Source organism: Rhododendron vialii, chromosome 4a (genome assembly GCF_030253575.1).
Source record: "Rhododendron vialii isolate Sample 1 chromosome 4a, ASM3025357v1".
NCBI lineage: Eukaryota > Viridiplantae > Streptophyta > Magnoliopsida > Ericales > Ericaceae > Rhododendron > Rhododendron vialii.
In genome coordinates, this window is record NC_080560.1 from 30,534,648 (window position 1) to 30,548,412 (window position 13,765).

General features: G+C 39.1%; 1 protein-coding gene across 3 annotated transcripts; it reads right to left on the reverse strand.

The window, feature by feature from the left end:
- Positions 1–2,607: 2,607 nt before the first annotated feature.
- Positions 2,608–12,186, reverse strand: LOC131324740 (ethylene-insensitive protein 2.2-like). Of its 3 annotated transcripts, none has more exons than XM_058356833.1 (8): positions 11,971–12,186; positions 9,706–10,524; positions 9,006–9,092; positions 8,805–8,915; positions 8,505–8,717; positions 7,084–7,269; positions 4,168–6,960; positions 2,608–3,198 (listed from the first exon to the last, which is right to left on the reverse strand). In XM_058356833.1, the coding sequence occupies exons 2-8, from the start codon at positions 10,063–10,065 to the stop codon at positions 2,863–2,865; spliced, it is 4,086 nt and encodes a 1,361-aa protein (XP_058212816.1). In that variant the 5' UTR covers positions 10,066–10,524; positions 11,971–12,186; the 3' UTR covers positions 2,608–2,862. The 3 variants fall into 3 exon arrangements, with proteins under 3 accessions (XP_058212816.1, XP_058212815.1, XP_058212817.1); XM_058356832.1 differs by having other exon boundaries at positions 7,084–7,272; XM_058356834.1 differs by having other exon boundaries at positions 9,706–10,341; positions 11,971–12,182.
- Between the last annotated feature and the right edge of the window lie 1,579 nt (positions 12,187–13,765).

Below are 13,765 nucleotides of genomic sequence, written 5' to 3' on the forward strand. Positions count from 1 at the left end.
TGCAGTATCAATGTTGTTTTTGTTTTTTTTCCTCTACTGTTGCTCTGTCGTTTTTTGTTGCTTCTGCTGCTCTGTATATATCACAAAGGGGTTAACAGGTTTTGACGGGAGATTTTCCTTCTAAATGAAGGGGAAAGTGTGGAATGAAGGGGGTTTGACAATATTACCCTCGTTTTAAATGGCAAAAGGTAATGGAGTCTGACTTGGGGACCTTTTGAACTCATAATGTTAACATTAGGGATGCAATAAACACGATTTTTACATTGGGGACTAAATTGACATTTTGGACATACTTTGGGAACCATTCGTATAAATAAGCCTTTCTAAATCATTGGGTTCGAGTGACCCACTAATTATATGGTTATGTCTATGACTCTACAGGACTAGCGAAATTATCCGTGTCTACGACACTTAGAGAAACTTATTTACGGAGTTGAGCGATCTCAGCCGTCTGTTTCTGCAATCAACGGTTGAGATATGTTTTTAATCTTTGATCGGTAATAAATATTTCTTATCATTAATAGTTTGTATTTAATCCGAATCGTCCAAAACACTTTTAGACGGCCGAAATTGAGCTCCATAAACATTTGTTACAACTGCTTGTAAACAAGATTTTCTCCTACGACACTACGTACCAACGTTCCAAATCACACTACTTACCATATTGCATGTGTACGTACATCATTACCAACTGTTCAAGCTTTATATAAATGGTTGATAAGGCGGCTAACTATAAGATCCTTATCTACCATCTCAATTACAAATGGAGTAATGTAGACCGCACAAGAGAGAAGTTGAATCTCAAAATACACGAACCTCAAGACACATTCTGCAATTATGGGTGCATATAAGGGTATTGAGAATATTGACCTTCACTTCGATGGATGTAACTTTACTCACTCAAAGTAGGATTCAGTTTTATTATTTTTATTAAAAAAAAGGGTAGGATCAATTTTGGATCTATTTCGTACAAAAATTCAGCAATCAAATATCGGAAAGTGCTTGATTCGAAAGTCCAAAACTTAAATTTTGACCAAAAAAAATAGATTGTTTGATCAAGTACTCATCGATATCCGATTAAGTCAACTTTTTGCATGGTCTCCTAACATATTATTAAGTTAGATAAAATTAACTGTTCTAATCATTAAAACAAAATCCGATATGATCCCGAAGGTGAAAAAACTGTTGTATTATTCATCGTTGGGAAGGACTGCAAATCAATTGAGACATTTGTGAACTGTTAGAGCCTGATTCGTCTACTAAACGAACCAAACCTGAGTCTCAATTTTTAGGCTTGTTTAATAATGAGCTAAATCTGAACCTAATAGTATTTGACTCAATTAGGCTCACGAGCTTGAAGTATATACATATCAGAAACAATTTACATACGAATATGTATTAAAACTTATACATGAACGAATGAAAATTTTATTTGTTGTTGGGAAGTCAATACTCTGAATGTTTTAACTAGTCAGTCACCCAAATCTGGAACGAAAACATTCAAAAATTATGGTCTTCTGGCCCGAGATGCAGATAAATCGCCAATAGCCTTGTTTTTGTTTTTTTGTTTTTGTTTTTGTTTTGTTATCCCCAATTCCAACAACAAAAGCTTTAGCTACGTATAATTTTGTCCAAGTTTACGAACAGCTAAGAAAACTCATTCTGATGGCACATTTAGCCCCTCTACTATAACAGTTGGTGATTGGTAGGGAAGATCCACGGATGATGCTACGGTGTCCCCGGTCATTTTAGAAATTTCTGGGGATTTTGGGAGTTATGCCTCTGTAAGGTTTTGGTTATGCACATCACTGGTTTTTGTTGGTTTTTGTTATGCTTTTAATGGTCGGTTATGCCAAAAGTTACGGTGTCCCCAAACGGCGGGTGGACACCGTAGCATTTTCCTCCACGGATGGACATATCATCGAACCGCTAAGAAAACTCATTCTGATGGCACATTTAGCCCCTCTACTATAACAGTTGGTGATTGGTAGGGAAGATCCACATATCATCGAACCGCTGACATCCGCTGAACGGTAAACCATCACCCCTATTTCGGTTTCGATAACCACGCATTCTGCAAGCCGCTTGTGGGTGTAGAGAGTCGGATAATATGGTGTATGTGTTGAAATAGAGACAAGGAAAGGAGAGAATGTGTATTCTATTGGATGAGTAACACTGTACAATGAGCCCTCTATGGAAGGAAATTATTCTAATTACAGTTAAATCGTATGTTATCAAACAATCACAATCACTCGCAATATTATCACCGTACTCCTTACCAGTGATTATTCTAACAATATGGTTATACCAGCTTGTTGAACATATACAATAAGCCAAGGGGGGAATAAAGACCAACAAAATAGTGTGAGACAGTTGCTAATTTTTCTAGAGCAGCCAACAAACCATTCTTTTTCCTCAATTGACTTGAGACGACAACTCAAATGGCAATTTTAATGATCCTTTTCTTCTATATATCCACGGTTTCCCCCCAATCCAGCTGCGATGCCAACTACATGTCGCGTAATTTACATCAAATCCATACACACCGGCAATGAAAACTCAACGTACAGATCTGATTTAATGAGAGAGAGAGAGAGAGAGAGAGAGAGAGAGAGAGAGATTCTGACAATCTTTTCCCAACTTCCTTTTACCCCCTTTTTTTTACCCCATTCAGCTGCAATTAAATTACCATGTAGTTTTATCCTAAGCATACATAAGATACATGTATATTGAAAGTGCAGGAAAGATCTGATACTCATGTGAGCGCACGAGAGAGAGAAAGATGTATGTTACTATAGCGCGGACAATCGTTATGAGCCATAAGGAGTTGTTGTAGGAACTTTCTACGACCCAGACCCGCCTTCATGTGGCGACCCCCACTAGTTTGATAGATAAGCGACGCTTGTACCGTTTGAGGACCGACGCCAGATTCTCCTTTCCTTTGGGGAAAGCCACGTCACCTGCTGCAGTGCCTGACCGACCTTTCCGGCACGATATTGCAATTTCCACGTCCTTGATTGTCTCGACAAGATTCGCTGCCGTCGTGATCTTCCCCTTGCCCTGTTTTGAAGGCGGGGGCAATCCTCCATTTGAAATGGGTGGGGGGCTTGACCTCTGTTGGTGTGCCGCTGGAATTTGAAGGCAGAAACAAGGTGTCATTGGAGTATGAGGTTTCGAAAATGCCAGATCAATGACTCCCTGTAATATATACATTCATCACCATGAAGATGCATCAATTTCATAATCACCAAACTTAAAAATAAAAAAATAAACAAACTAGAAAACTAGAGATATTTCAAAATGTCTATCGGCTCCAATCGAGTAGATCTCACATTTCCCTCTCAGTTTTTGCATGGTGTGGAAATATATAACTAATCTCGGCTGACGTAAAACTGCAAATGGCACCCCCTGATTTTTCTTAGCAAAGGAGAGTGTGTCTCTCAAACTTGGCAAAAGTAGCCTTCAGACCAAATGCATGAAATTTCTCTTCCAATAGCCGAGCCCAACCAAGTCAAAGAGGACATAATCCCACACCAAGCAATAATCCGTCAGCTTGAGGTGCATAAATAATATCAATGTTACAGCAAAGATGCGTCGATAATATGCTCCTTAAAGTTCCATTGGGTTTTGAAAAGTACAAGCCATCATATTTCACCTTTGGCATCTCCAACACAAAAATAGGTTATCCCAGATATCAAGGAAAAGCATGAAAAATTACTCGCACTAAGCAAAATATGGCTAATTTCCACGAAATTTTCCAACCATTAAAAGCAAAATAAAAGCGGAAATTAGGAAACAAATTTTTACAATTTCTAAGAATTTGAACTCAAATTCTACATAATTGGTCAGTTACTAAAACTTACGAACTCAGGGTTTCCCGTTCTTGCGTGTTCGGGATTTTGGACTTGCCAAGTTTGGTAAACTTAACTGTTAGAGCCACAGATCACAAGAATTAAACAATATCAACTGGATCTTTCAAAGAGCTCATATTCGAGAAGCTATCTTTTTAGATTTCACTAAGGGGGGCTAACTGTGAATTGCTGAAATACTGCCAATCGACGAGCAGAACTCATATACCCTCAAAAGAACAGAACACATAAGATTAACATAGTTACCACATGCAAGCTACTAAAAGTAGTTACAGAGCACAGAATCTGGAAAACATACCTGAAGACGATTTAGTACATACGTGTATTTTCCCCACAGCTCCGGTCTACTTTCCATGAGTGAGAGCTCAAGTACCCGGTGAATGCACCACACCCCAAAGCTTATTATCAAATCTGGTCTCCAAACACAACCATCTCCGCAATTAGGAACTGAAGAAACAAGATTATTGGAATAATCTGCCTCCCCATTCTTCAGAGAAGAACCTGGCTTCCTTTCAAAGGAATACTGAGCTTCATCCATCTGACCCAACCGGCTTATCTCCCTAGTTTCAGCTTCATAAAGAAATTTCTCCCTAGCAGCCACACGACCGATAAGATCCTCATCGGCGCCATCATTCTGCCTAAACAACCAGTCAGATCCTTCCAATTTCAAAAGCTTAATGATATTGTGTCTGAACGACTGAAGTAGCTTCGCTTCCCAATCCACAACAGGTGCAGTTTCTGGAGTAACTGAATTTTTCATAATCCCAACTCCCTCACTCATTATTTTGTGTATTTTATCAGATGATCCAAACTGTTCAAATGGCTGTCTGGACCACAGTGATCCAGCTTCTGAGCTGGAGCTATACTGAAAGGTGAATGGGTCTCTATATTGCTTAGAAGGAGATAGATTTTCAAAAGCCAAAGGAGCTCCTACCTTCGATAAACTACTTGGGTGTAAGGATGAGGATGTCCCATATCCAGCGGTGCTATCAAATAGAGCACTCCTATCAGAAAAGCGTGAATCCCTATAAGGAAAAGAGGGCTCGGATATGTCTGGCAAGCTATGAAATTTCTTTGTGTTAACTGCACTATTGACATTCTCGGTGGGTCCAGGTGACCATCGATCATTAAATGGTCTTCCAGGTTGCGCCGAAATATTTCTCGACACTGTAGTGTTAGAAAATCCAGGTGGCTTCATAGTGCTTAACCCATTTTGCAGTTTTCGTGCTGAGGTGAAACCAGGTGGATCTATGTAACTTGATATGCCCAAAGATGAGGATTTAGGGGTTAGTGTTTCCATTTGGCCATCTAAGTAGTCATTTTTCCTCTCTTTAGGAATGCGGTTAAGATATGATGCAATTGGAAAGCCGTGCACAGTGGCCGGCTCATAGTCAATTCCATCAGAAGATGGCGGAAGTCGCAAACTAGAATAGCGCCTCTCACTATCAGAAGACGGAGGAAGTCGCAAACTAGAATAGCGCCTCTCACTATCAGAAGATGCCGGAAGTCGCAAACTAGAATAGCGCCTCTCACTAGGGTCAAGAGCATTGTGGCTAGAGTGTTGCACGGATGCATCTAACAACTGCAAGCGGCTTGACCATGGTGAAGATGACCCCCTTTTGTCCCCATATGATGGCTCTATGCCACCTTGCAACCCCAGAAGCTCTGAAGAGTTGTATACACCTGAATTGATAGGAGAATCAGATCCTGCTCCCCCCACAGATGGAAAGTATCCGGTGAATTCATTGGCACTGCTGTCCACTTTCAACTGAATGGCAGGCTTTTGATCAGACTTTGAAATGACCCCCAGCACCAAATCCAGTTTCTTAGCCTTTGCTTCTTGTGTTGGTTGCCCATGGAAATCAAACAGTTGTCCCCAGAACTCCTCAAGAACTGTAGCTAATTGACGCCTTGCAGCACGCCCTAACCCTGCTAATCTCGAGAGACTTCCAGCCCCACTTCCGCCCTCCTCTCCTCTTCCACTGAGACTCCGATATGATCCTGGACCATCAACTGCTAAGGAGTGGCTAATCCCAGCTACCGCTTTTGATGATGATTCTGGCTCCCAAATATCTCCCTGACCATCTATCCCAGTCTCCAAATCCCCCTCTGCTCTTGCGGTTTTCTCTGCTAAGTCAAATGAATCCGCCTCCCTGGCAATGGGATGCTCCGACTCACTGACAGAACCTTCATCACAAAGAGTTGAGACCCCAACCACCCCAACTGTGGTAGATGATTCCTCCAGAGGGGATTTAAAGGGAGTAGGACATGTAATATTCGAACCAGTGTCCGCACTATTTGTCGAATTAGGAATTATATCATAATCGAGGGGTGTCTTGGGTAAATTCAGATCAGAACTTGAAGCAAAAATATTTGGTCGAATTCCCAAGGACTTTCGCTGTGCCAATGCAGGTTCTTTGTTTCGTACATATTCCTCCCTGTAATATCCAGTTTCACTCAAATCACCCTTTTCTCTCTGTGCCGATGAATCAGGTACAGCATCATTTATATCCCAGTTCCATACCTGAGCATCTAATCTGGAAGTAGCCGATTTCAAAGGTGTGGTTGCAAGCCAAAGCATCAAACAGAGCAAGGCAGAAGCAGAGCTGAGAAGAAAAATGTAAGACATAGAAATGCTACTCCCCACATTCCATCTCAAATTACCCACCCAGTCAGAGTTCCCAAACACCATCTCTACCAGAAATACAATCTTTAATCCCAGCATTCCAACAAACATGATCAGGGCTAAGAATTCAACAAATTGAGAAACCTTGTTGACTCCCATAACCGATCTTGATGAGGCGATCCGAAAAAGGGGGATCACAGAAGACGGCAGCATAAGAGCAACCACAACCTGTGAAAATATTAACAGTTGATATATTCCTTCGGCTCCTGAATTCCAAACGCAATAGAGAGCTGGAATAATAGCAATAAGTCTGATTGTAACATGATGGAGCCAACCGGGAATGTCCATTCCGAAGAAATCCTGCAGGATTGCTTGTCTACCAAGATTCCCAGTTACCGCTGTGATATGCCTGGATACAACTAGAACTAGTAGAAATGCAAAGGGTACTATTGAACTCCTAAATGCCTGCATAAAAGATTTTGATAGAGGAATTCATTTACCATACATTAAAGTGATAATGAACAATAACATGCTTGCAACTGATATGAAAACAGTTAAAGCATGAAGAATTGGTTGTCAAACTCAAACCTGATCCATCAACGACAACGCATCCTGAAATGTGAGCAAGACAAGGCCAGCATTATAGAACACATTTGCTGCTGCATTCATCAGCACATAGTTCACCAAGGCGATACCACTGAAGGTGCAGAGGATGGCAAAAAAATGGTCATGACACAAGAATCCTTTGGAGACATTCAGTGGTCCCAGATCCTGCTGCTAAGGGAAAACAAACAGGAGAAGAACTGGATGAATTCCCCATATAAGTACTGCAAGAAGAAAATTTAACTCATTCTTGCAGCAAGAGAATGAAAGATGAGCTCCGCTTTGAAGAAATCTTATTTGTAGCTAGCCTACAGGTGATCATGCTTTATTGGCTCTTAAGGACTACAAAGGACGAAATCATCTCACTCTATATTTACTGAACTCGCGTCATTAACTGTTAATAGACAGAAAATACTATCGAGTGAAATAACTTAAAAGAATTGACGAAAAATTGAAGGTGAGCAACATCTATTCTTCTTTTAAAGGTATGCAGTCCAGTCTCATAAATTACCAAGGAGCCCCCATTTAAATAAGGAGAAAACTTTTCTTGTTCATAGATGCACTGGAATAAAATTCTACATCAATAATATGGATACATAGGAAAAGGAATGAATTTAAAATGAAAAAAATAATAGTGCTTTCAAACTTTTCATTCTTTACATTGCTTGCAAAACACTCACAAAGTCAATCACCCAAAGAATTTGAGTGGATCATTAAGTCGAGACCAACCTGTATACAAGTCACTCCTCACTTCTAGGAGGATAGTTTGAGCAGAACTATCATATCTAATGAAAAGCTAGAGCAGAACTTGAGACTTGTGACCTGTTCAAAGCTGAGCCAACCACACAATAGATGACTCGACTCAGCTGTTGCGGGCCTTGCGGCCTATGCATAAGAACACCATGCTTTCGTAGGGGATGATTATAGGCTTCTGTGAGCAAACTATCTCACATGGGCCCTGCATTCTCAGGAATAGATGGTATGCAAAGGCACTAAAACAGCACAATGAAGTTGCTGTGAAACATAGGCAAACCAGTCCATGACTTTTTAACATGATGCCAATAGCCCGGGAGACAGCTGTGCTGAAAACAATGTCCACTTCAGCTCTTACCCCGTCCATGTACTTTTCCAAAACTTGTATAATTTTAGAGCAATCAACAGACACTAAAAAAATTTTAAATTTGGAGTCAAGATGGTATCGAGCCAAAGGTTAACGTCCCTCCTGAGTATTTTGACTCCTAACATTGATCGTCCACAATTCAGTATAGTAATGCAAGTTCCAAAGCAATCTTTATATATGGATGTTGTATTATAGAAAACACATAGATAAATTGCAATGCACATGATGCTATGCTGAAGAAGCCAATAACATATAATGCAGAAGACCAAAAGTCAGAGAGAGATACCTGCACAATCGAAGAATGGAGATAAAAATTGTGTGGCATAATATTCGCTCCAAGAAGACTCATCAATGCAAATGCACTCTCCCCACTTAACTTCACTAGCGTCCCACTTGCGGAGATTGAAATTTCTGGTTGACTAAATAGGACTCCAAGGACATAAAAAAGTAACAAAAAGCTTGCTACAAATATGCCAAGGAATTTTGCCTTGCCATTGTCCTGAAAATTTGTTGGAGAGATTAAACCACTAAGACTTCAAAATTTGCCAGTTAAGAGATCATAAGCAATGCAAGTAATCAGACTTACCAGGAGGGTGGCAAAAACAGGAAACAGGACAGCATCAATAGCAGTCAGAAAGACACACGTGAAGAGGTCCACGCCAAAAATTAAATTTAGCCCATGTGCAGTGCCCAGAATCTATCGAAATAGGGGCAATTATCAGAGGGTTTATGATTTAGAAACCAAGAAAAAATGCATCATCAATAATTAGTGAAAGGAAGCAACTACCATAGTGAGGTCCAAAGCAATCATGGAGATCTCTGTTAGAACTCCTAAGAATATGCATGTGGCCTTGCCATACTCTTCGCTACAAATCTTTTGGCATCAACAAGGAAACAGGCATAAAAGCATAGCTAGTTAGCCAACACAGAGAATAATATCACTAGCTAGCCATTACCCAAGAGAGCATAAGTAGATCGGACAATAATATTGCACCAACAATTGACAACAGCACATATGATGAAATCAAAAACTACAAGTGGATAAACAGTGTTCCCAGCTCTAACGAGGTCAACAATGTGGACCCAAATTTAGAGGAAATAATAGTTCATTCATTCATTCATAAAGCTGTTCAATTTCCTATGCAAAAATCGTGCTATTACACTACAATCAAATTACTCATCCTTTTTAGACAATTTGCCATTTCTATAGCAGGATCAGGAACAAAACTATATTCCTGTATAGCTAGGGACCTAGGGTCAAAATAAATTGCTAACCACCCCAGTATTAGTAGTAAACTTAGTAATGGTAAAAGGAAAACTAATCCCAAATACACGCCATATCTCTTTTCAAAATTTTATTCCATTTCAAGTTGGCAGATACAGGCATATAAAGAACAGCCAAAACAGTTCAAAATCATTGAAGCCAAAATAACAAGATACTGAAGATCTTCATGGTAAATAAAATCAAGAAAATAACGAAGAAATACCTGCGAAAGATCTCTTCCTGTGACAACAGCAATACTAGCTGAAAGATACTGACACAAAATAGCAGCAAAACCGAAAACGAGCATTAGCAGAACCAAATCAGACCCAAAACGGGCTCCTCCCTCGACAACTGCTGCCCACTTTCCTGGGTCAACATATCCTATTGCAATTAAAAGCGCAGGTCCAACAGCAGGAAGTAACTGCTGAATGATCCTTGGCAGATCGTTAGCAGTAAAAATTCTAGTGTCCATGTAGTAGACTCTTCCAACAAATAGGATTTCAGCACAACAGCCTTTTAACTGCTCCGCGTAACAAAAGAACTTCCTAACAACTATCCAGCCCAATAAATTACATCGTTGCATACATCAAATGTCATTTCAGGGCACAAATGCTAATCTTCATTGGCATCCAGAATAACACGTATACTTAAGAACTTTGGTGCATCGCCCATTGTCCTTGGAGATATCACACAACTCAAATACCCAGGTGCAGTAAGTCTGGCAGGCTATTTTACAAACTTGTCGGGATCAAATTTAATAGCTTCCTTCATAAGTAGCAAGTCACTGGTAGCTGTTTACATAGCAAAACTTTGACACTAGCTCAGAATCAATACCACCTTCTGCCAATGCTGAATATTCCTGTCACCTTGAATTATTTAATCATGTCCAGTAAAGACAAGGTGCTAAGATACCAATAATCATTCCACATTTCATCCAGACATAACCAATCAAAGGATGTAATCTTCAATCACTGAAACGATCTCCACAAAGTTAAATATTGCCAAAAACTTCCTGATTGAACTGCAGTTCAAACTTCAAAACCTGATTCAACAAGGAATACTGAAACTATAAATATATATATATATATATATATATATATATATATATATATATATATATATATATATATATATATAACAAAATCTCTGCAATCCAATATTAATGTCTGTGAGTAATTTACCAAAAAAAAAAAAACATGTATGTAAGTACAAGAAACAGCATAATGGAGACTGGAGGGACCTGACAGATTGCAAAATAATTTAACAAAAAAATTCGGCAAATGTAGCCCTGCAAAGCCAACTCAATTTGATTCTCAAACTAAGTGACAAAACCAAGGCAGAAGTTGAGAATATAAATAGAGAAATCTTTGGAGATCATTTCAAATTCCTATAACCACCATTTGGAACCGTAGGCATAACAAATTTCACAATCGAGTTCAAAAACCTTATTAGCTAAGGCATTAATGCTTTCTGGTGTAACACGGAGCAGGGGCAGCACAACCTTTCAATCAGGGGTTCACATTAACCCACTCCACACCAAATATGTGGTGCTATATGTCAAAAATTTTGAGTGATATACGCAGTTGGTAAGTCTCAAGAACCGTCTGGAGAATTTATTGAACCTTCATGCGCTTCACAAAAGCAGTTTTTCGCACACTTCTAGTTCGACCAATCCTATACGAAATCCTACATTAATAACCTCAACGCTACCCCAGTGTTTGTGTAATCTCGGGTCTATCTATCTTTTTCTTTTCTTGATAAGTCAAGGTGTCCGGCCAGCTCACGCACACCTAGCCTTATCCGGGTTACCAATTCCACCGTCCACTAGCTGGGCCCCAATTAAAGCCGGGGCAAAGCCCCCATATGGCACCTAGTAGGTTTCGACCTGAGACCTTACGAGGAGCAAACCTCAAGTCTCTGGCCTTGAACTTGAACTAATCTCAGGTCTATCTCATGGCCCTCCGTCAGCAGATGCAAACTACAGAGATGAGGTGAAGACTATGAGGTACCTTGCTACCCGAACCCTCTGACATTGGTCAATAAAGCTGCCCCTGAAACTGAATATAGGACCTAAATTTATCAACCCTAGAACCCAGGACTTTTATCAAATGGCAGGAAAAAAAACCTAAAAAGCACATTTGATCAAAAGTAAAATTAAAAATTAAAAAAAAAAACCCCTAAAAATCATTTGCTTCCAGCTTCTCTGTGCTATTGACCACATCACGAAATTAACAATAAAACAGTATTTTCAAAACAAAAACCACAGCAGATAGTTTCCAGAAATTAACACAGTGGGTCATCTACAACAGTAATTGATTGCAACTGACGTGGATCTGAACGTGAACTAGATGCAAATGACCATTGCAGGTACCACAGCAGAGAGGGAGAGAAAGTGATAATAGAGATATGTACTACACAACTATACGCGTGTATTGATGTACAGATGTAAATCTATACAAATTAGGGTTACCAAAACTATTGCTGTTACCTTAATTCTACAAGAGGTTTCCTTGTGGATTTTCTGCCAAATCCTTCTGTTCACAGTTGATCAGAGGGTTGTTAAGAAACCGCACGTTGAGTGATTGATTTATTGAGAGAGAGAGAGAGAGAGAGAGAGAGAGAGAGAGAGAGAGAAGGCAAGTACAGAGACAAAGTGAGAGAGAGAGAGAGAGAGAGAGAGAGAGAGAGACACAGAGACAGTCGACAAGTAAAAAATACATATGCGTGTGTGTATATAAAGGTAGCAAAAGCCTTGTAAAGGAGACCTCTAAAAGACGGTTAACGTTTTCTGTACTTTTTCATTTTCTTTCCTTTCATTTTCATACACTTCTCTCTCCCTCTCTCTCTACAACTCTGTTTCTCGCTCTAACTTGCGAGAAAATTGTGTCCGGAACATACAAGATTATCTCCGGCCCTCACCCAAATTCAAAATACTCCCAAATTGCAAGTCAAATTTGCATTTTATTCAAATTTTTCACCAAATCAAGGGAGACCCAAACGCAATACCAAATTCCCACCTGCTAGTTTTTGAAGTCGATGGCAATGATCGTCATTTTTCGGTGTTTGTTGTTGGTTTTAAGTGGTTGGATGTGATTTCCGGCGGTCATAAGAGGTGCACAGCTCTCCCACGAGGGTAATAGAATCCAAATCGAGGGACTATGAAGGTCGTTAGTTAGAGTTTGGTTACAGTTTCGATAGCAAGCGGTGAAGGACGGTGGTAACGAACAATATGGTTAGGGTTCACAACCTGAGTAAAGGGTTGGAGATGCTGCTCTTGCTAGTAAACATCATTCCGTAGTATCCAAAATAAGAAGGCATGTTACTATTAAAATTTAAGACATAAAATATTTTGCCTTCAAGAATTTTGCTGGTTGTTTTAATGCGTTTGTAGCCACAGAATTACATCTAAATATCTATATTTGGAAATTACAGTGCACTCGATATAAAAATGCGCTAGAATAAAATTTTTATATAACGGATGTGTTACTGAAAATAAATCGTTCGTTTAGTTGTTAGATGAAACAGTTAATGGATCATAGTTGTTTGATCGAGTGGAAGCGTGAATGAAACCGTGAAATGCAAATATGTAGAGTAAAGGAAGAGAGGAAGCCGTTAAGTTTTGAATAGAAGACAAATAGGAATCTTATGAAAACTTTTGTTTTTTGTACACATAAAAGGAAAACAATTCAAAACTTGTTGAAGCCTAAATCAATTTCCAATAGCTTCTAGAAGTAAAATTTTTGTAGTATATGTATTTACATTTTTGCTGATCTCAAAGATGGTAGTATATCAAAAGCCTCCGGGCGTGTAATTTGTTTTCATTTATAATTATAATTGGATTTATGATTCCTCAAACAACTCCGCTACATCTCTTATAGTTGATGAAAAATGTCATTATAAATAGGGAATTTTGGGGGCTAAGAGTTTTTCTCCTAATTTTATGATTCCAAGTAGCTAGGTTAGTTTTATCTCCTTTAGATGATACCTGTTAGAGCATCTCTATTGTAATAAGCAAATGAGTGTAGATAAACAAATTTAACAATAATACTCAAAAAATACTTTACATTGTAATAAACAAAGTTAAAAGTCTTTTAGCAAATAACCAAATTCCACTCATTCCATAACTAAACTTAACAACTTTTACCAATAATCAAAACTCAATAACCAAACTCAAAATTCAAATAACTCAAAAACATCTCACATTGGAATCGCCTCATCAGGACGAATAATTTGGTGTGGTTGGGTGCATGATTGAAACTCGTTTACAATTGGACAAATGTGCA

Coding starts and splice junctions, on each gene's coding strand:
- LOC131324740 (XM_058356832.1), bottom strand. CDS start 10,065: ATGCAACGATGTAATTTATTGGGCTGGATAGTTGTTAGGAAGTTCTTT. Junction 8,916..9,005: donor TTGCTTTGGACCTCACTATG/GTAGTTGCTTCC, acceptor CTATTTCGATAG/ATTCTGGGCACTGCACATGG. Junction 6,961..7,083: donor CGTTGTCGTTGATGGATCAG/GTTTGAGTTTGA, acceptor TCTTTTATGCAG/GCATTTAGGAGTTCAATAGT.